The sequence below is a fragment of the Tenrec ecaudatus genome, chromosome 2 (genome assembly GCF_050624435.1).
Source record: "Tenrec ecaudatus isolate mTenEca1 chromosome 2, mTenEca1.hap1, whole genome shotgun sequence".
Taxonomy (NCBI): domain Eukaryota; kingdom Metazoa; phylum Chordata; class Mammalia; order Afrosoricida; family Tenrecidae; genus Tenrec; species Tenrec ecaudatus.
The window spans coordinates 196,783,472-196,805,045 of record NC_134531.1 but is presented as its reverse complement, the minus strand read 5'-3'; the positions used below and the strand labels follow the sequence as shown (position 1 = coordinate 196,805,045).

At 38.1% G+C, this 21,574-nt stretch overlaps 1 protein-coding gene and 1 pseudogene across 1 annotated transcript; both read left to right on the top strand.

The window, feature by feature from the left end:
* Positions 1-8,977: 8,977 nt before the first annotated feature.
* LOC142440284 (olfactory receptor 2M5-like) lies at positions 8,978-9,925 on the top strand. The gene has a single exon (XM_075542763.1). The coding sequence runs from the start codon at positions 8,978-8,980 to the stop codon at positions 9,923-9,925; it is 948 nt and encodes a 315-aa protein (XP_075398878.1).
* Positions 9,926-11,301: 1,376 nt separating this feature from the next.
* LOC142441178 (peroxiredoxin-1 pseudogene) lies at positions 11,302-11,900 on the top strand (annotated as a pseudogene).
* Positions 11,901-21,574: the final 9,674 nt, after the last annotated feature.

Sequence of the window (21,574 nt, the reverse complement as noted above, 5' to 3'; positions counted from 1 at the left end):
TTTCTCATTTATTCTTCATTTCCCAAAACCCAATTCCCAAGTGAGTCAGAGTCATTGCAGTGAGTCCAACTGCAGTAATGTCTCTTAGAAGAATTAATACTAGACTAGTCCAAGGAGGTGGGGATAAAAGATGTCCTGAATTTCCAACTATTCCAATTACTACAATACTCACTTTTCCTGATGTTAAACCTCATTCCTTCTCTTAATATAGTGTTCCTCAAATTAGGGGAGACCTCACTCTGGGGGTTCAGGAATGATCCAGGGGGTGCTGCAACAGCAGTTACCTACATTTTATCCAGATTTATGCGCTAAAATTGTTCCTATTGTTAGATGACATCAAGTCTGTTCCAATTCATAGGGATCCTTTGTACAACAGAACACATACTGCTTCACCCTGTGCCATTCTCAAAATCATTGTCATCCTCAAGTCCCTCAGCGCAGACACCGTGTCCATTCCTCTTCTCCAGAGTCTTCTTTTCACTCCTTATCTATTTTATGAAGTTTGTCATTCTTTTCCTGAGAGTATATCCACAGTACCTGAGGCGAAGTCTAGCCTTCCTGGCTTCTAAGGAGCGTTCTAGCTCTACTTCTCCCAGGACAGATTTGTTTGTTCTTTTGGGAGTCCGCGGAACTCTCAATATCCTTGACCAGCACCCCAATTCAAATACAGATTCCTCTTCAGTCTTCCTTATTTAATCTCCAATTTTGTCATGACTATGAAGTGATTGAAAATACCATGTCTTGGTTCAGATGCACCTGAATCCTCAGAGCAACATTCTTGCTTTTCAACATTTTAAAGAGCATTGCAAGGCAGATTTACACACTGCAATGTGTTGTTTGATCTCTTGACTGTTGCTTCCATGAGTATTAATGGTAAATCCAAACAAGTTGAAATCCTTGACAACTTCAATTATTTTCTCTATTTATTATGATGTTACCTATAACTTCAGTTGTGAGGATTTTTGTTTTCTTTATATTAAGTTATAATCCATATTAAAATCAGCAATCTTCATCATTCAAGTCCCCTTCACTTTCAGGTGTTGTCATCTGAATATCACAAGTTAATTGATCTTCCAATAATGATACCATATTGTTCTTCATATAACCCAGCTTCTCAGCTTATTTACTCAGCACACACCTTAAATAAGTATGGGAACAACCCTGATACACACCCTCTTGATTTTAAACCACACAATATCTCCTTGCTCTGTTCACACATCTGCCACTTTATTCAGGTTCAGGTTCCACCTAAACACAGTGACTCACTGCCATTGAGTTGATGCCGACTCATATTGATCTTGCAGATCAGGGTAGACTTGCCCTTATGAGTTTCCGATATTCTAATTCCGAGATTGTGAGTAGAAAGTCCTGTCTTTTTACCATGGAGTGGGTGGTGGTCTTGAACTGCAGACCTTGTAGCCCACAGCTCAATGTGTATCTCCTACTCCACAAGTGCTCTGCAATTCCCATTCTCCTCAAGCTAGGGACACACAGTCTAACTCACTGCCATCAAGTCAATGTGGATTCATGGAGAACCCCTCTGGGTTTCTAAGACTGGAACTGTTTGAGGAAGTAAAAGCCGATGGTTTCGAATTACTGACCATGGGGATCACAGCCCAATGCGTACCTACTCCATCAGCATGGCTGCCAACACATGCAAAGCTTTTGCATAATCAATAAAACACAAGTAAACACCTTTTTGCTGTCATCCAAGATCTATCTGACATCAGCAATCATGTATCTTCCCTTGTTCCATGCCCGCTTCTGAATCGGGCTGGAACCTCTGGCAGCTCCCTGTCAAAGTACTGCTATCACCATTGTTAGATGATCTCCAGCAAAATTTTACTTGAATATGACATCAATGGTATTGTTCTATAATTTGAGCATTCTGTTGGGTCACCTTTCTTTGAAATGGGTAAAAATATGGAGCTCTTCCAGTCAATTGGCCAGGTAAGCACCTTCCACATTTCCTGGAAGTAAGTACTTCCAGTGCTTCAGCAGCTTGTGAAATTGATGAAGCAAATTCCATTGAAGTCATTTCAATTCCATCAATTCACAAAGCTTTGTTTGGGGCTAGGAACCCTGGTGATGTAGTAGTTACAGATTCAACTGTGGTTCCCCAAGTTCAGAGGTTCAAAAGAACCGGCAAATGTGAAGGAAAAGGATACAATGTCTACTCTTGTGAAAAGTTACAGTCTTGGGAACGAATATTGGAGGTTCTACTCTGTCCTATTCTGTCACTATGCTTTGGCATCCGCTCGATGATGGCAGTGAGTTTGAGTTTGGGTTTGGGTTTTGGTTAAGGCATACAGGACAGTTCTGATTTCTTTCTTCTGTATCATTGGTTCTTAATTATATGTTAACTCTTTGAATGGCTGGGTTTGTTTTTTTAGTACAGTCATTCTGTGTTATTTCCCTCCTCTTTTGATGCTACCAGCTCATTCAATACTCTACCCTGAGAAACTTTCTATATTGCAACGCAAAGATTGATTTCCTCCTGGAGCTCTTTAGGTCTAAAATATGCTGAGCTTGTTCTTCCCTTTGTTGGTTTTCTGGCTCCAGGGTTTGGACATTGCATTATAGTACTTTGTTTTCTTGAACTGCCACTGGACATTTTCTGTTAAACTCTTTTACTTCATCGTTTTGTCCATTTGCCTTAGCTATTCTACGATTAAGAGCAGGTTTCAGAGTGTCTTTGGACATCCACTTTGATCTTTTATCTCCTGTCTTATTTCTTAATAACCTTTTGCTTTCTTCATGCATGATGTTCTTGATTTCATCCCACAGCTCGTTAAGTCTTCTGTCGTTGAAGAGTCTTTAACGTATCAAGTCTCTTCTTGCGATGTCCTCAAATTCCAGGTGGGAAGTATGTAATGTTGTAATTTGATTCTTATGGATTTGTTTACATTTTCTTAAGCTTCAATCTGAGCTTAACTATGAGCAATTCATGGTCTGTTTCCCAGTCAGCCCCTGGCCTGATCTTAGTTGCTGATATTGAGCTTCTTTGTAATGTCTACCCATAGATGTAGTCAAACTGATTTCTGTATATTCCATCTTGAGATATCCTGTGCATAGTCACTGTTGTTGAAAAATGGTGTTTTTGATAAAGATGTTGGTCTAGCAAAATTCATTCATGGAATCTTTATTTCTCTTACCAAGGACATTTCCCTAACAACGGTTCCCTCCCCTTTGCTTCCAAATTTTTATTCCAATTGCCAATGATTATCAATGTATTCTGATTGCATGTTTGATTGATTGAAAACTGCAGCCTCATTTCTGCATTACCAGCTTTAGTGGTTGGTACCTGAGTTTGAATACTAGTTATATTGACTGGATTCCCTTGTATGGAAATCTATATTAACCTAGCAGAGTCAGCATTGTACTTTAAGGTAGATCTTGAAATATCCTTATTTTTACTATGAATTTGATATCATTCCTCCTGAATTTGTTTATTTTTCTGTCATTCAAATTTGCTAATATCAGCCTATTTCAGCTCACTAATACCTAGAATATTGATCTTTATGCATTGCATTTCATTTTTTATGACTTCTCATGTTCCTTGATTCATACTTAATACATTCCAAGTTCCAAATATTAATAGATGGTTGGATCTGTTCCTGCTTATTTTGACTTATGCCCCACCAGAAAATAAATGTCCTGACAGCTTTTCTCCCCAAAAGTTTGTTCCATCTATGTCATTATGGTCAACCAAACTTTAAGAAGGCAGCTCTTCCGATCATAATTTCAGTGCCTTCTGACATGAGAGGCTTAAATTCTGGAAGTGTATATGACAATGTTCCACTGCTATTTAGGGGTTTTTAGTATCTGACACTGTTTCACTTCTATTCACAAGTTTCTCTTATCTTTCACTCAATTCAGGTTCATATTGACTCTATAGGACAGTGTTGAAATTCCCATGTGGGTTTCTGAGACTGTAACATTATAAGAGTAAAGAAGTTTCATCTTTCTCCCTCAAAATGATGGGTGGTTTTCAACTGCTGAATTTGGGGTAGCAGCCTGAAATTGCCCCTCGTGATTAGAATATTAACAAAGGGCACTAAGCCAAGTAAGTTTGCGGGCATATGCCTTAGTATGTTCTCAAAGCTCCTCTGAGTTCTGTAATTTGCTGCAACATCTCACAGAACTCACAAAACTTTAAAGAAATGGCTAATGGGGTTATGGGTGCTATTCAGTCCTAAATCCAAAGTTTAGGTGTCTGTCTGAAGGATCTTGCTCATCTACAGGCTGAAGAATCTGGTGAAATCAAGTCAGGTGATAGACAGCTACTCAAATCTCAATAACCAGGGGTCATCAAGGGTCCAATCAAATGCAGGTCTACAGCTAGATGCCAAAAATCAAAAGGAGGAAAGTCAAAGGAGATGTTCTTGCTTGTACCAAAACTCAGTAGAGAAGAAAGGTCATAAAAGGGAAGGCTTTGCTTGAAGAACGGTTTTTATCTTTCAGCAGAAGATAATCCCAAGGAATACAAAGGATAGTGAGACTCAGAGGACATCCCAACTTAATTCCGTAACAGAAAACTTGGTCTAAAATGGCATATAGTCACAGGCAAACTAACAACTCACATTCCGCCATCGAGTTGACTCTAACTCATATTGTCCCTAAAGCAGAGTAAAGCTAACTGCTCCTTTGGGTTTATACATCTTTATGAGAGCATAAAGCTTATCTCTTGGCACAATTGGTAACTTGAAAATGCTGACCTGGTAGTTAAACGCCCAATTTATAAAGACCAGGAATCCTGATGAGTCTTCATGAAATTGAAAGTCTATTAAGACTAGAAGGGATCATCACGGAGGCAGAAAATTAGCAGTCAGCTGGGAAGAAAGAACATAAGAGAATGTGGGGAGAATCCAACAGGAAGCACTGCTTCCAGAAGAATGGTACAGTCACCAGTCAATTGCTTTTATTGTTTTATTTTTGGTGCCATCGAGTCAGTTCCAACATAAGGAGACTCTATGCAAAACAGAACACAACACTGTCTGGTCCTGTGCCTTCCTCATAATTGTTCTTATGTTCAGCTCATTGTTGTAGCCATGATGCCAATTCAAATCATGATAGAAACCCTTCCTCTTTATTACTGTCCTTCATAACAACCTTCTCCAGGGACTGGTTTCTCCTGATGCATCCAAAGTATTGGCTTTACATACATAAAACAAAGTCTCACCACTCTTACATTTAAGGAGTACTCTGGCTATACTTCTTCCAAGATAAACTTGTTTGTCCTTTGGCAGTCCATGGTACTCTCAATATTTTTTTTTCTAACATCACAATCCAAAGGCCTAATTTTTTCTTTGGTCTTCATTATTCAATGTCCAATTTCACATGCATATGAAGCAATTGAAAAGACCAGGGCTTCAGTCAGGCACACCTTGGTCCTCAAAGTAACATCCTTGCTTTCCTGTAGTCTAAAGAGGTCCATTGATTGAGGATCTAAGCAAGACAAAAATCCATTACAATTTCAACCTTTTTTCCCACTTATCATGGTGTTATCTACTGGTCAAGTTGTGAAGATTTTGGATTCTTTTTAAGATATGCTAAATAAAGTATTCTTTTCTAATGTTCTAGTGGAACATTAGTGGAAGAAAGACACTAATTTAATAAAGAAAGAATACAGGATTTATCTCCTTGAGAAAGTGAGAAAGGATGGGATTATAATTAAAGGAGAGGATGACCAAGACCTATTATAACCCTATATCTTAATAATGCATAATTGTTGGTTGGGTTTGTAACTTATTGTCTGATTTCCAATGCTCATTTTTATTAATCATTATTTTCAAAATTATTCTGCTTTGAGTTGTTTTTGTCATGTTTATGAATTACTTTATTTTTGATACAAGAATACTAAGTGTGTTGGGGGTAGAGGAAACCTACATATAACAGATTTTGTTAAAGTAAAACTGTTAGAGAACCAAGTGAACCTACATTGACACAATGTTAAGAAATAATATGAGTACTAAATATTTCACCATAGCCATTTACACTTATATATATGTTATCAGGTAGTTATCATAAGATGTTGATATATATTACCTCAGATGATTATTACATGAGGGGAGAGAAATAATTTCTCATGTTTACTCAAAGGCTTATGAGTCTCACTACACAGGAGATATTTTTTTAAATATCCGCAATATTCAAATTGCATATATTTTCACTTACAATTAGACATTCATAAAGTATAACACTAACAAACTTAAAGATTCATTTCCCTGGATTTTGGACTGGCACTAAATTCTATTTCTAGTTTAAGAACAATTAATTCTTACATCATGACCCTGATTGATACTCACACTCAAGAAGAAAACAGAAGATATGCATGTTACAACAACAAACTGTGGTGAAGAAATCAGATGGTGCCCAGATATCAGATAAAATAGCATCTGGAATCTTAAAGGCTTGTTTCCAACAAGAAGCCATCTAACTTCAATATGAGCAAGATCCACAAAAAAGAAGCACAACCAAGACTGTAAATCATCTACTCCAAAGCTGAAGGAAGGATGAGTATCAGAGCCTAGACAGTGAGAGTCTGGTTTCCAGAAGGCTGGGGATGACAGTGGAGGCCCAAGATATATTTGTGAGATTTACAAAGGAAATAAGCCTCTGGTGATTTCCCTCTATCTGTATTAGAGGGATGGGAAGAACCTGGTTACCTCATTAGTAGATAACACCTCTAATGCACACTGACCTAGTTTTCAACATTTTCTGTGGCTTTCCCGCCCCCTGTGCCACCTCATATTGGGGTTTATCTCTGATGTGTGTAGTTTGTCCTTGGGGGTAACCCTCTTCATGTTGTTATATGCTTTTCTGGTTTTTGTATATGAATTTCAGGGATTGATGAACCTATAGAGTCAGCAAAAAGAATAAGAGTTCTTGGGGGTACACTGGGGGAGGGGAGTTAACGGGGAGCTGCTTGAAGTGATTGAACTATGGAATTATATGATATCTGTATTAGCTCCCAATGATATGATTTTGAAATAAATAAATACCTCTTGATGATTCATTAGTGAGTCACAAATAATATTTAGTTATCCTGATTATTTAAAAAGGTCATTTCCCCTTAATATTGCTCTCTACAAATATTGTTTTATTTTGATGGTACATAGTGTCTGTATTTAATTTTTTTCTTTCAGTATCACTCTATGGAATTATACTCTATTTATTTCTCATATAATAAGAAGATATAAGTCTAGTTCTGAGAAATCTTTAACATTTCTACACACAGGGAACACACAACCAAAAACTGTAGTTTAACTGCTAAATGTCCTATTTTTACTCCATAACACATCTAGCCAAAGCAGCCTTGGCAAATATTAAAATTTTCATATGTGATATAAAAATACCAAATAAAGTTCCAAATGAGAACAAGTTCCCTATTTCCATTTCAAATTTTAAATATGTACCTAATGTATATGAAATACATATGCTATATATATATTCAACTAAAATATATTTCAGTTGCTTCTACAAATATACATATTCTGCCAAACATTGAATTTTTATACATTATTGATCTTCATATAATTAAAACAATTATTTAAAATGCATGTACTAATATGACCTAAGAAAGTAAGGGAAATTTAAAAAAACAAAAAAAGAAGGTAAGGGAATTTATTTTTAAAATACTACATATTTTAGTTTCCAGTCAAAGAGAAAAAAAATGTTAAAGGTAGAGTTAATAGCTCCAAAGGGAAAAATACATATGTTTCTCATAGACTCCCATGAGTGAAGCTATAAAATATTATCTAAAAGCTTTTGTAGAAAAGGAAATTTAACTATTTATTCTGTAATTCAAATTAATTAAAGTCAAGGGACTATATTCTCATAAGACAGACTCACCAATCATTTGAACCTTGGGCATCTGTGTGGTGATTTTCACGTTACTGCCCTCTCCCATATATTAATATTTAATCTTCATTATTCAGCTGAGAGAAGGATTAAAATATACTATCTTCTACAGAAGCAAGTTAACCTCTCATATGATATCTGTGCACAAGCCAGAAGATTAGGTCATGAAGAAACTGGCCATAAAAACATGCTTTTATCTGGTAATACGTTTCTGTAACAATAAGAATGTTTTATTTATTATGTTTGGAACCTAGAGTTGATTCATTCACAATTTACTTCATTTCAAAGTAACGTTGCAATAATTAATCAAATTATTTCATTCATTCTAGAAGTATAAATACTGTGTAAAATAAAATTTGAAAATTGTACTTGTCTGCAGCAGTGAGAAATATTACAGCAGAAATTGGTCAAATGTGACCATTTAATCTGGACTAGGTCCATTTAATGTAATTTAGGTAATACATTGTTTTATCCTATTACAGAATAAATGACATAATTTAAGTTTATCCAAAATAATCATTAATTAAATCTCTCCAAATGAAGACAGGAATTTGGCAGATAGGCATTCAGCAAATAATGATTGAGCATCTGGTACACATAAGAAAGCATGCAAGATGGATTTTTCGAGACTGCAAAACTGAATAGGATTTTGATACTAATTTTGTGGAACATAAACACTAAATTGAAACTAAATAAAACTAGTTTATTTACTATTAGATAAAGAAATTTGAGAGACAGGGAAGGGAAAATGTTTTCATATACTCACTGTCCTGTGTTAACAGCAATGGATGTGAGCATGATTATCACCATAATTTTAAAGAAGACAGAATTGAGTCTCATATAAATTAACTAATTTTTCAAGCCTTCCTAATTACTGGGTTACTTGAGCAGAATAAGCTGGAAAGTTTGAGCTGATTTGATCTTTTCTATTTTTAATATTCCATCTTACTCAAATGTTAAAGGAATAGACATAAACTGATGTATCGTACATAGGTTTGAGACATAGAAATGAACTGGGTATTTGCCAACCGACCCAAGAACAATATGCAATGAGAAATGACCATCCTCACACTCTAACAGGATTCTCCCAAACTACCGCAACTCCAACATCAAGATGAGGCAAGGAAATGACACATCAAACATAGACCTCATTTTCCTCGGACTATTTCCTGATATGGGAAATACCAGCTTTCTTATCTACATAATTTTTCTTGGCTACATCATTGCCCTCTTTGGAAATACCATCATGATCTTACTAATCTGGGTGGATTCTCGACTCCACACCCCCATGTACTTACTTCTCAGCCAACTTTCTCTCATGGATCTAGTTCTCATCACCACCACTGTTCCTAAGATGGTCACTGACTTCTGGGTGGACAGGAAAAATATCTCACAGATAGCCTGTGGGATACAGATGCTGTTTTACACAACCATAACAGGTTCTGAATGTATCCTCTTGACTCTGATGTCCTATGATCGCTATGTTGCTGTCTGTAACCCACTGAGGTACTCAGTCATTATGACCCCTCGAGTCTGCCTGCACATGGCTGTTTCCGCCTGGACAGTGGGATTTCTAGATTCCTTAATCCATACAGTTTATGTGATGCATTTACCTGTCTGTGACTCCGGAGAGATTGACCACTTCTTCTGTGAACTCCTAGCTGTCCTGCAGCTCTCCTGTGATGACACTTCTGTGTATGAAATGGTTTTGTTTGTCACAGGAATATTATTCATCCTCATTCCTTTTGGGCTCATTTTGTCCTCTTATAGTCTCATTTTCTCGAGTATCTTCCATATGAAATCTAAGAAGGGGAAGAAAAAGGCCCTGGCTACCTGCTCCTCCCACCTCACAGTGGTCAGTTTCTTTTTCGGTTCAGGCATTATTGTTCTCATGGTATCTCCAGCCATGTACTCAGCACAGCAAAGCCAGGCTGTGTCCTTGTTCTACAACATTCTCACCCCTATGTTAAACCCCATCATCTACAGTCTAAGGAACAAGGAAGTGGTGAGAGCTGTAAGGAAAGTACTGGGAATAGGTTCCCAGATAAAGGACAGACATTAGAGTTTTGACAATGCATTTTATCTTTGTCTTTTACAACAGGGTTGATAAAATAATTGAATTAGATAAAAAATTCTTTAAGATCCTGAAAATCATTAGCCCATAAATTGGAAAACAAACTATAAAAGGCAGAGGATACTGTTATATTATGTGAACGTGGTATCATACAGAGATTTTGCAAGCAAATGTCAGAACTAGAAAACTCATTCTCAAGAATTCTATCTCTATGTGTTATTATGTATCATTTTGTCATTATCAAATCTCTAAACAACTCAAATAGACGTTCATTTAGGAATGAGTATTATATAAATCAAATATACAACATATTATATGAAGATAATGAATATGTTATACTTAATATAACATATTATAACCCATGAAGATACAATCACTTCTAAACTGCAGCACTTGTTGTTGTTGTTGTTGTTTGCTGTTAAGTCAATCATGAGTCACAGGAATCACAGAGGACAGAGCATAATTTCCCCATAAGATTTTTTTAGGTTCTAGTCTTTACAGAAGCCAAATTCCAGGCTTTCCCCCCCCCCAACATGGTGAACAATCGGTTCTTAATGCCATACTTTTGATCAACACTCAAGAGCAATAACTATTATACAACCAAAACCCCACTTCGATCAAGTCAATTCTATCTCAAAACAATTCTATGTACAGTTTACAAGATTGGAAGTCTTTAAAAGAGAAGATTGCCTCATCTTTCTCCAGTGGATCAAGTAGGAAGTTTGAACTGCTAACCTGGCAATTATCAGCTCTTAATTTCTAGAATATATCTTAATCTAATCAATGTTATATTTTTGTATTTAGGCATAAACTTGAAGTAAGTGTAGAAATGTATGTGTTTGTGTATGCTAAGTATATGTTGAGAGAGTAATATTGGGCAAGAGAAGTGAAAGAGACACAGCCATATATAGAATACTAATTTCATAAACTTTTTTACTTACTGATATAAATATTTCCCTTTTCACTCGCTATGAACTTACCATTTCTTGATACTATTGCATAAATTACACTAAAGTCTTCAGAATTTATTAGTACTGATCCAAAAAGTGTTCTGAACTGATAATTAGTACAAAATGATCAAGAAACTAATATGTTTAGATCCTTCACTCAATAATCATTTTAAGTGACTAGAGCCATAAACCTCATAACTGATATGAAACAGCAAAATGTTGCATAGAGAAGAAACTGCTGATCAAGGAATCCTTGTTAAGCCAATAATTAGACTTTTTTGATAAGTTAACCGAGAATGGAAGAGCCAGTTTATGTACACAGTTCCAGAGGACTTTAAGAATCAAAATCTAGATGCTCTTCCCTGCTGGTGACGATGGGTGCTCGCTCCTGTAGGCGCCCCTGCTGTTAACAAGATGTCTTCAGGAACTGCCAAAATTGGGCATCCTGCCCCCAACTTCAAAGCTACAGCTGTTATGCCTGATGGTCAGTTCAAAGATATCAGCCTGACTGACTACAAAGGAAAATACATAGTGTTCTTATTTTACCCTCTTGACTTCACCTTGTGTGCCCCACGGAGATCATTGCTTTCAGTGCCAGGGCATAAGAATTTAAGAAACTCAACTGCCAAGTGATTGGTACTTCTGTGGATGCTCACTTCTGCCATCTGGCATGGATCAACACACCCAAGAAAGAAGGACGCCTAGGGCCTATGAACATTCCTTTGGTATCAGACGCCAAGCGTACCATCGCTCAGGCCGATGGTGTCTTAAAGGTAGATGAAGGCATCTCATTTCGGGGCCTCTTCATCATTGATGATAAAGGAATTCTTAGGCAGATCTCTGTAAATGACCTCCCTGTGGGCCGCTCTGTGGATGAGACTCTAAGACTGGGTCAGGCCTTCCAGTTCACGGATAAACATGGAGAAGTGTGTCCAGCTGGTTGGAAGCCTGGCAGCGATACTATCAAGCCTGATGTACAGAAGAGCAGAGAGTATTTCTCCAAGCAGAAGTGAACACTGGACCATTTCAGTGGTAGGCAGCAATGAGTAGTCTTAAGAAAAAACAAACAAACCTCTTTTGCATTCTTCGTGTTTCAAACATAAGGCCTTAGACTTTACTGAGAACATGGTATTTGGTAATATGATAGGCTTTTTTTGTAAGGGCTGGGTAGGGGCAGTCTTTCTACACCCCCGTGAAAATGACCCTGAGCTGTTTTGGGCAGGGCCTGATATGTATCATGTACTAGTAGTGGGGCATAAGCCCATTGATCTTTTGTAGATGTATTAAACTTGAACTCGGATTTTGGTGATTCTTCATTGTAGGAGATATTTGCCTTTGGTTTTAATAAAAAGAAATTGCTTTCCCTCTGAAAGGGAAAATAGGGGGAAAAATCAAAATCTACTGCTGTGTTTGAAGGCAGGCCTGAAATATGGGCTAACAATTTAAAGATTATTAATGCTAATGAGAACAAGAAATAAGTAAATGTTCTAAAGTTGATTGTAGAGATGATTGTAGCGCTCTTATAATATGACTGAACTATGGAATTATATAGTATGTGAAACATATGGCAATAAAACTGTAGAATATTTAAAATCATTTTATTGGGTACTCATACAACTCATCAAAGTCCATACATACATCAATTGTATAAAGCACATTTGGACGTTCATTACCCTCATCATTCTCAAAACATTGGCTCTCCACGTAAGTCCCTGGCATCAGCTCCTCATTTTTCCCCCTCCCTTCCCGCTATGCCCTCCCTCATGAGCCCTTGATAATGTATAAATTATTATTTTGTTATATCTTACACTGTCCGATGTCTCCCTTTCACTCACTTTTCTGTTGTCTGGACACTAGGGAGGAGGTTATATGTAGATCCCTGTAATCGATACCCCCTTTTTACCCCACTCTCCCTACAGCTTCCCAGTATCGCCCCTCTCAACACTGGTCCTGAAGGGATCATCCGCCCTGTATTCCCTGTGTTTCCAGTTCCTATCTGTACCACTGTACATCCTCTGGTCTAGCCAGATTTGTAATGTAGAATTGGGATCCTGAGAGTGAAATGAGGGAGGTGAGGAAGCATTTAGGAACTAGAGGAAAGTTGTGTTTCATTGTAGGTACACTGCACCCAAACTGGCTCATCTCCTCCCCATGACCTTTCTGTAAGAGGATGTCCGGTTGCCTACAGCTAGGTTTGGGTCCCCACTCTGCACTCTCCCTTATTCACAATGATATGATTCTTTTGTTCTTTGATGCCGGATAACTGATCCCTTCGGCACCCATAATCTCACAGGCTGGTGTGCTTATTGCATGTGAGCTTTGTTGCTTCTCAACTACATGGCCGCTTCCTTACCATCCAGCCTTTAAGACCCGAGACGTTATAAATTTTGATAGCCGGGGACCATCAGCTTTCTTTACCACATTTGATTATGCACCCATTTGCCTTCAGCGATTGTGTCAGGAAAGTGAGCATCATGGAATGCCAGTTTAATACAACAAAGTATTCTTGCATTGAGGGAGGACTTGAGTGGAGACCCAATGTCCATCTGCTACCTTAATACTAAACCTATAAATATATGAACTATTTCCCCATCCTCATATATAAATATATCTACATATGTACATGCCTTTATTTAGAACTCTATAAATGCCCTTTGCCTCCTAGCTCTTTCCTCTATTTCCTTTCACTTTCCTCTTGTCCCACTATCATGCTCAGCCTTCATTTGGGTTTCAGTAATTCCTCTCGGTTACATTACCCTTGATCACAACTGACCAGGCCTCCTAGACCCTCCTCACCACCGATTTGGATCACTTGTTGTTTCCTTGGCACTGGGTTTGTTAACACTACTTCTTTGCCTCCCACCCGCCCCTCTCCCATGTCCCCCCAGAACTGTTGGTCCTGTTGGTTTCTCCTCCAGATTGTTAATCCAGGCTTTCTTATTTAGAGAGACCTGTGGAGATAATAACATGCACAAAAACAAGACAGAGCAAAACCAAGCAACAAAAGAAAACAAAACATCATCAAAAAGCCAATGACAAAAAACAAAGAAACAAACAGCAACAACAAAGAAAAGCATGTAGTTAGCTCAAGAACTGTTCGTTGGCCATTAGGAGTGTTTTCCAGTCATGTCTGATGGGGGGCCAAGCCCTGGCCCCAAAGTCTATTTTTCGTATTCCCTGAGGACTTCATTGCTCTGCTACCCTTGCTGTTCTGTTCCACGCCCTTATTGTTTTGCTTCGGTGTGGTATCAGATCAGGCGCAATTCCCACACTGCGTCTCCAGTGTTGTCCCCTGTCAGGCTATGGGTGTGCAAGGGATGTTGTGTCTCATAGTGGGCCGGCCATATGGTCTTCTATGTGGATTGACTTCTCTGAGGCGGAATATCATTGTCAAGTCTTGGTAGGCCAGGATATACTCCACTCTCTCTTCCTCTCCCTTCATTTGCTCCCATGTGATCAGACATGTCCCTCCCCCTGAGCTGCAGCTACAGTGCTGTCCTCTGAAAAAAATTCTTCTAGGGGAGAGGCAGTTGTCCATATAATTGGAACTGTGGCTGGCCCCTCAGACCTCTCCACTGGTTCCCTACTCTTTGCCTAGAATAGTTTTAAGATTATAGATTCTCCTCCAGGTGCAAATAATATCCTCACGCAACATCCTTCAACACAAATACAGAATATCTGGAAGTTAATCTTTTAATCTTCTCTGTGAAGATTCATAGAGTAATTTTCTGAAAACAAACAAGGATTCTTTAAAAAATGCATAACAGCCATTGGGTTAATTTTGCTTCATGGCAACCCTACAGGGCTGGTTAGAATTGCCTATGTGGCTTTCTGAGATGAGAAACACTGAAAACACAAAAGTCCACAATCTGACACTGATGCCCTGCATTAAGACTGAGCCAATCACATTAGTCCCAATCCACATGCCTTGAGCTTCAGGGACACCTTCAATTTTTCCCAAGAACAATAAAAACCTAAAAAGCATTTAGCATGAAAAAAACTCACCCGAACATGAAAAATGATCAATAAAAAGCAACAACCTAGACGCAGGTGGAGAAAAGAAGCTAAAAATAAATATTTCCTAATTAAATCTTCACACACCCAAACAATTAATCCAATATTGTTTGTCAGTGCTTCTGTACTACTTCCTAGTGAAGAGAACAGTTACTGTAGTCATGAGAGCTAGCAAGTGGCCACCCATGGTATAGCACTAGGTGTCAATTAAAATGAAGCCAAAGCCCAACATCAAACTCACTGCCATTGATTCATAGAGACCCTATAGGACAAAGTACCACAGAATGACTACCTGTGAATTTCTGATAGTATGAATCTTTACAGGATAGAAAGCCCCATCTTTCTCCCACAGACCTACTGATGGATTTGAATTGCTGATTTGAGTTAAGAGCTTGCAAGGTTTAACTTGCGTTGTGCCTGACATAAGTGGACACTTGCCTCCAGTTCAGTGGCTAAAGCTTCTGAAGGCAGCAGTCTGCAGACTTATGTTCCCAACCTTATCCTCCCTCCAGTCAGTCAATAACATGGCTGATGTGTTAATGTTTCTTTGAAAACCATCAAAGAACTGAGAAATGTCTCATTGTGTAATCCTGTCACAAGTTTCAGGCTACCTGCCGACCAGGTATTAAAGCCTGCCTCGAATAAAGCACAACATCCTGGAGTGTCTATCCTGCAGAGACCCCGATGCCCTGACGTGGATTATTCCTTTGTATATAAGCTTTCTTCTGAATTTCATACCATCACAAACCCGTTCAATTTGTTATATAAGACCCAGTCTCTACATAGTCTTACAGGAGCCCAACTCATAGCCCACTATACCAACAACCGGGCAAAAGGAAACGTGTGTCTGCTTACCTCCATAAATAACTACCGTACATTCCCATGTATAAGCCGAGTTTTTCAGCACATTTTTTGTTTGGCTTATACACAGGTCAGTGGTACCTCAGTGAGGTGTAACATCTCACTGCGCCCCCTCAGGTAATGGACAAGCGCCAGTTATCTCACGGTGATTGCCATTTCTCTGCTGTTCATTCAAAGCCCTGATGGCACTGCAGGTTTTTGAATGTTTGTATACTCACATCTAATCAATCAGAGCTGTCCTATGACATGTATCTTTGAATAAGCCTTTTAAAGACCATGTGTGAAGGTTGTTGCATGAATGGATGTCATCTGGTCAAGCCCGACTAACAAAAGGGGGAATCTCATGAAGCCTGACATAGAGATAATAGCAAAGTGGGTTCAAGATGCATGGGAAGACATTCCAGAAGACATGGTGCAACGTGCCTTCCAGAAATGTAGTATTAGTAATGCTATGGATGGCAGTAAAGACTGCGCTTTGTATGAAAATGACAGCCGTGATGGTGATGGCGATCTCAGTGAGGACAGCGTCTATGATGACCTCACACCAGCTGAAGTTCTGCACTGGGATACGGATGATGATGAAGAATCCAGTTTTGAAGGATTTTAACTCTTTACGTTTTAGCTTGGTTGCTGATTGAGCTCAGGGAATAGTACTTTTAAGGTATCATTGTTGATACCTTATTGTTTTTGTTGAACGTATTTTCCACTTACTGTCCTGGTATACTAATGTTAAATGACTTGTTATCCTTTTATTTATGTTTTTTATTTAAAATAAGTATTTAAATACATGACCCCACTGATGTCTCAATTTTTAGTAATTTTCTTTTCTTTTTTTTATTATTGAAACTCACCAATAGCTACTGCATTTTCCACCCTAGGCTTATACTCGTGTCAATCAGTTTTTCTGGTTTCCCAGGTAATAATAAGGTATCTGGGCTTATATTCAGATCGGCTTATATTCGAATATATATGTTACTTATTTTGCTATGAGATCAGAAGAACTGGATGGTGCCTCGCTATCTTTATTGAACATTCATCAAAGATACTTGTGTTAGATTGAAATGTGGCATCTCTCAAATTAAGAGTCAATTGGAGTGACTATCCTCAGTTGTTTGTCAGTTCTGTATAAAGCTGTAACAATACAGAGTAGCACAGATGTCATCTATTGTGAGAAACCAATCCATATTTTATAAATAGGGCAAAGGGTGTGATCTAACTCCCTTAATCTTGTCTCACTTATGATCTGAAGCAAAATTAAAGAGAGTTCCCATGAGTGTGGTTTGCAACAGGTTTTTCTCAAGAGATAAAAGGAGACAGAGGGAGCGGAGAGAGGGGGACGTGTTACTAAGAATATAGAGCCCAGAGCAGGGGTAGTTTTGTACCCAGGTGCCTGCGCTGAAGACCTCCTATCTTCCAGAGGTAAATGGATGGTAAGGTAGAAAGAGGCCTCCAATAAATGTAAGCCCTATCAATGCAGGAAGAAAACAAGGATCTTTAATCTAAACTATGAGTCTTCCCCTCCATCTGGCTCTATGACTTTACTTCTAGTCTCTTGAATAGTGAGAAAATAAATTTGTTTGTTAAAATCTCATTGTTAAATGATTTTTGCCAAATACTTGTGTTTCTTCTGGTCTAATGACAGTAGATAAGTAGGACAGAATTGGTACTAGAAGAGTCGGGAGCTGCTCCAAAAGATACCAGCAATGTGGAAGCAAATTTGGAAAAAGCTAGAGGTTAGAAGCAGTTTAAAATGCTTTGTAATGTAACTTAGATTGATGTGAAGAGACTGTTGTGAACCTATGGATATAAATGGTAATTCAGGTGAGAACTCAGAAAGAATTGAGGAAAGCTGAAAAGCCAGGGGTCAGCAGAGATGGTGAGAAGCCGCAAGTGAGATTTGGGGACATTAGAACCAGGATGACTTCTCAATATTGATGTTTAAGTGTGCTTTATAGTAACCCATGGAAAGAAAATGCCTGGTATAAAGTTCCTAATTAGACATGTTTGACCCAGTTTCTATCCAGCCTTGGTGACACCGTCCACGGGTTGTAGAATACTGGGACTTTAGATCCTCAGTTTTTGAGCCACAAAACATGCTTTCTAGATCATACCAGAAGGATTTGATGTTCAAAGTCCTTGTAACCAGACAGGAATATTGGAGAGGAAATTACAATAGGTACAATTAGGTTAAAAAGTGGTATCTTATATGATCCCCTTTTTGACCATATAAAAGTTGTATCAGTTTTATAAAATAAATGAAGGTGAAATACACGTAGATTAAGTCTTTAGTGAATCTCCTTTGAACACAGACCAGGGATGTGAACACCATCGCTGTGATGCAGAGCGCATCGTGGAGTACGGCAGATTCAGCTAGCTTAAAATTTAACATCTTATCATATGACACATTTTAACGTTTTTCTATTTTATCATATTTTATTTATTTTCACCAAAACCATTTTATTGGAAATTAATAAAGATAACATATCATTTCTCAGTCCAATCAAGCAGTATTGTACAATTTGATGCCATAGTTTCAAAATATCCTTTTCCTTTCTGAACTCCTTAACTCCCTAGACCACTGTATGTACCATACCCCCATCTCCCAAAAAAACCCATTATTCTATTTTTCTTTCTCTATAGGTACTTCAATCCTGGGGTTCATAAACTGAAAAACAGAAAACAAAAATCAAGAGGGTGACCCCCAATAGCATAACACATCTGACATAAACCCAAATGTGCACAAACAAACAAAGAATACAGAAAATGTTGAAAACCAGATCAGGTCCAGCATGCATCAGAAGGAGGATCAACTGACAAAGTTTTAACCATTCAAGTGAGGGTCATCCTTTTGATGTTATAGAGTCATCTCTCCAAAGCACTCGATTTGGTAACTAAGCACCTTGCTTCCATCCTTCTATTATTGATTGAGGTTGCTCACTGGAAGCTTATTTCCCATGTAGACCCCACAAAGATACCTTGGCCTCCCACAGTCATCTAAATACTTCTGGAAACCAGATTCTCACAATTTAGACTCTGATACTATTCTCTCCTTCAACTTCAGAGTATATGATTTACAATCGTTTGGTCACTGATATTGGTGTGCTTCTTTCATGTGAACTTAGTTGACACTCACTTAGATGACTTCTTGTTTAAAAACAAGCTTTTAAGACCCCAGACACAATTTTATCTAATATCAGAGCACCTTCTCATTTTGTCATTACATTTTGCTACAGCACCCAAGTCTTCTGTGTTCCCTTCCTGGGGGGTTAGGGTGGGGATTAAGCAGGGCCATAATGTATGAACTGATTAATTGTTCTTTAAATTGGAGCTAGGATTTATTGAAAGCCCAAACCCTGTTCTTGGATCTATGTTTGTTTCTTTGTTTTCAATCTGACTTGGCTCCCTTTCAAAACTTCCTTGTTAATTTATGGTATAGAGACTTATCAATCATCACCTGAGCATAACAAACTTCCAATAATAACGTCTTTGATTAGCCTGTGGTAAAATTTTTTTAAAGCCCTGCTAGGAAAGGGATATTGGTCCAATGTAGGCTAAATCCATATTGCAGCACCTGAATTATTCACTTGTACAGAATCAATCCTTTCATCTCATGTGCCTCTTTTTTATTAGGGTTTTATATTTTTAATTTTTATTACTGTTAATATTTTCATTTCTTTGCTTTTATTTTGCTTTTTTTCAGGACATAAACTCTAGCATGGATAAATCTATAGATACAGTTATTAGGTTAATGGTTTCTTGGTGGAATTACAAGGGAGTTTTGAGAGAAATTAGTTAATAACAAGGAAGGACAACAAAGAAGTAAGTGTCCTAAATTAATTGTGGTAATGAATGTACAATTCTTCTAGAAATAACTGAACTGTAAATTAGTATAGCATGTTGATTATTGAGATAGTTAGTTCATTGTACCAGCCTGGCCGATAAACACAAGTGGGATTAATTGAAGGGCTGAGAGAAAAATGGCTCGGTGAGCCTCACCTTTCTTGTCTTTCGCTCTTTGATCATCGGACCAGTGTGTGGCTGCCTTGCTTGTTCTGTGCCTCAATTTGCAGGCTACACTACCTGTGGGACACCTAACCTGTGAGCTGTGTCACTGTAATTTGAGGTCCCTTTAAGATTTGCCTCGCCAGAGAATTGGAATGAGTTTACAATGCTCCCTCTCTCTGATAATAGGACAAAATATTCCCCTCAACTTTAATCAGGGAGGATTCATGAGATGCTTAATTTGTTTGTGGACCCTGAAAATGGATTTTGTATTTTGACTGCTAACCATACCCCTCTGCAAACTAGGCATTCGCACCTAAAACTCTAATACCATTCCCTCTTTTAGATTTTTTAGATTTTATGTACAATCTTTGGGCCACACAGGCTGGTGTGTCTCTTCCATGTGCATTGATTCATATCAATCCTGTAAGGCAGGATAGAACTGCCCCCTGTAGGTTTTCTGATACTGTAACTCTCTACAGAATAAAATCCTCATCTTTCTCCCAAGAAGTGGTTCTGAACTTTTAACCTGTGGTTAGCAGCTCAATGTGAAACATAGTAAGTCATTATTAAATCGTGGGAGTCTACACAAAGATAACGAAAACAGGAGGCAAGGACCCTGTTGGAATCTGGCAAAAGAAATCTAGCAACTTTACAATTACCAATCAAATGAATTTCAAGTCATGAGTTCACCCATGAAATTCACAAACCCATCAAAATTCATTGCATTTCTATCACTCCACAAATTTCCCTTTGTTCTTTCCTCATCAGTACCCAAAATAACCACCTATCTGATTTTATGCGCACATAGTTTTGCCTGTTTAAATACTTTATGCATATGAAATCATACAGCATGTGTTTTATTGTTCATTCTATGAATTTTTAAAATCATTTTATTGGGGGCTCATACAACTCTTATCATGATCCATACATACATACATTGTGTCAAGTACATTTGTACATTCATTGCTTTCATCATTCTCAAAACATTTGCTCTCCATTTAAGACCTTGGTATCAGCTCCTCATTTTCAACCTCCCTCCCTGCCCCCTCCCTTATGAACCCTTGATAATTTATAAATTGTTATTATTTTGTCATGTCTTACACTGTCAACGTCTCACTCCCTTCACCCACTTTCCCATTGTCCATTCCCCAGGCATGAGGTCTTATGCAGATCCTCATAATCTGTTCCCCCTATCTACCAAACTTTCCTTCCACCTTCCAGTATTGCCACTCTCACCACTAGTCCTGCAGGGATCATCTATCCTTGATTCCCTGTGCAAAGGGCATTTATACAGGACTAAATACAGGCATGAACATATGTAAATATATTTATATATGATGATTGGGAAATAGATCTACATGCATATATTTATAGCTTTATTATTAAGGCAGCAGATGGACATTGGCCTCCACTCAATTACTTCTTCAATTGAAGAACACTTTGTTCTATTAAATTGTCATTCCATGATACACACCTTCCCTACACGATCACTGAAGATAAATGTGTGCACAAGCAAATGTGGTGAAAAAAGCTGATGGTGCCTGCCTATTGAAAGATGTAGCATCTGAGGTCTTAAATTTTTAAAGGTAAACAAGTGACCATCTAACTCAGAAGCAACAAGGACCACATGGAAGAAACACACCAGCCTGTGTGACCACGAGGTGTGAAAGGGATCAGGCATTAAGGAACAAAAAAGCATACCATTGTGAATGAGTGGGTGTGCGGAGTGAGGACCCAAAGCCCATCTGTGGGCAACTGGACATCCCCATACACAACGGTTGCAGGAAAGAGATGAGCCAGTCAGGGT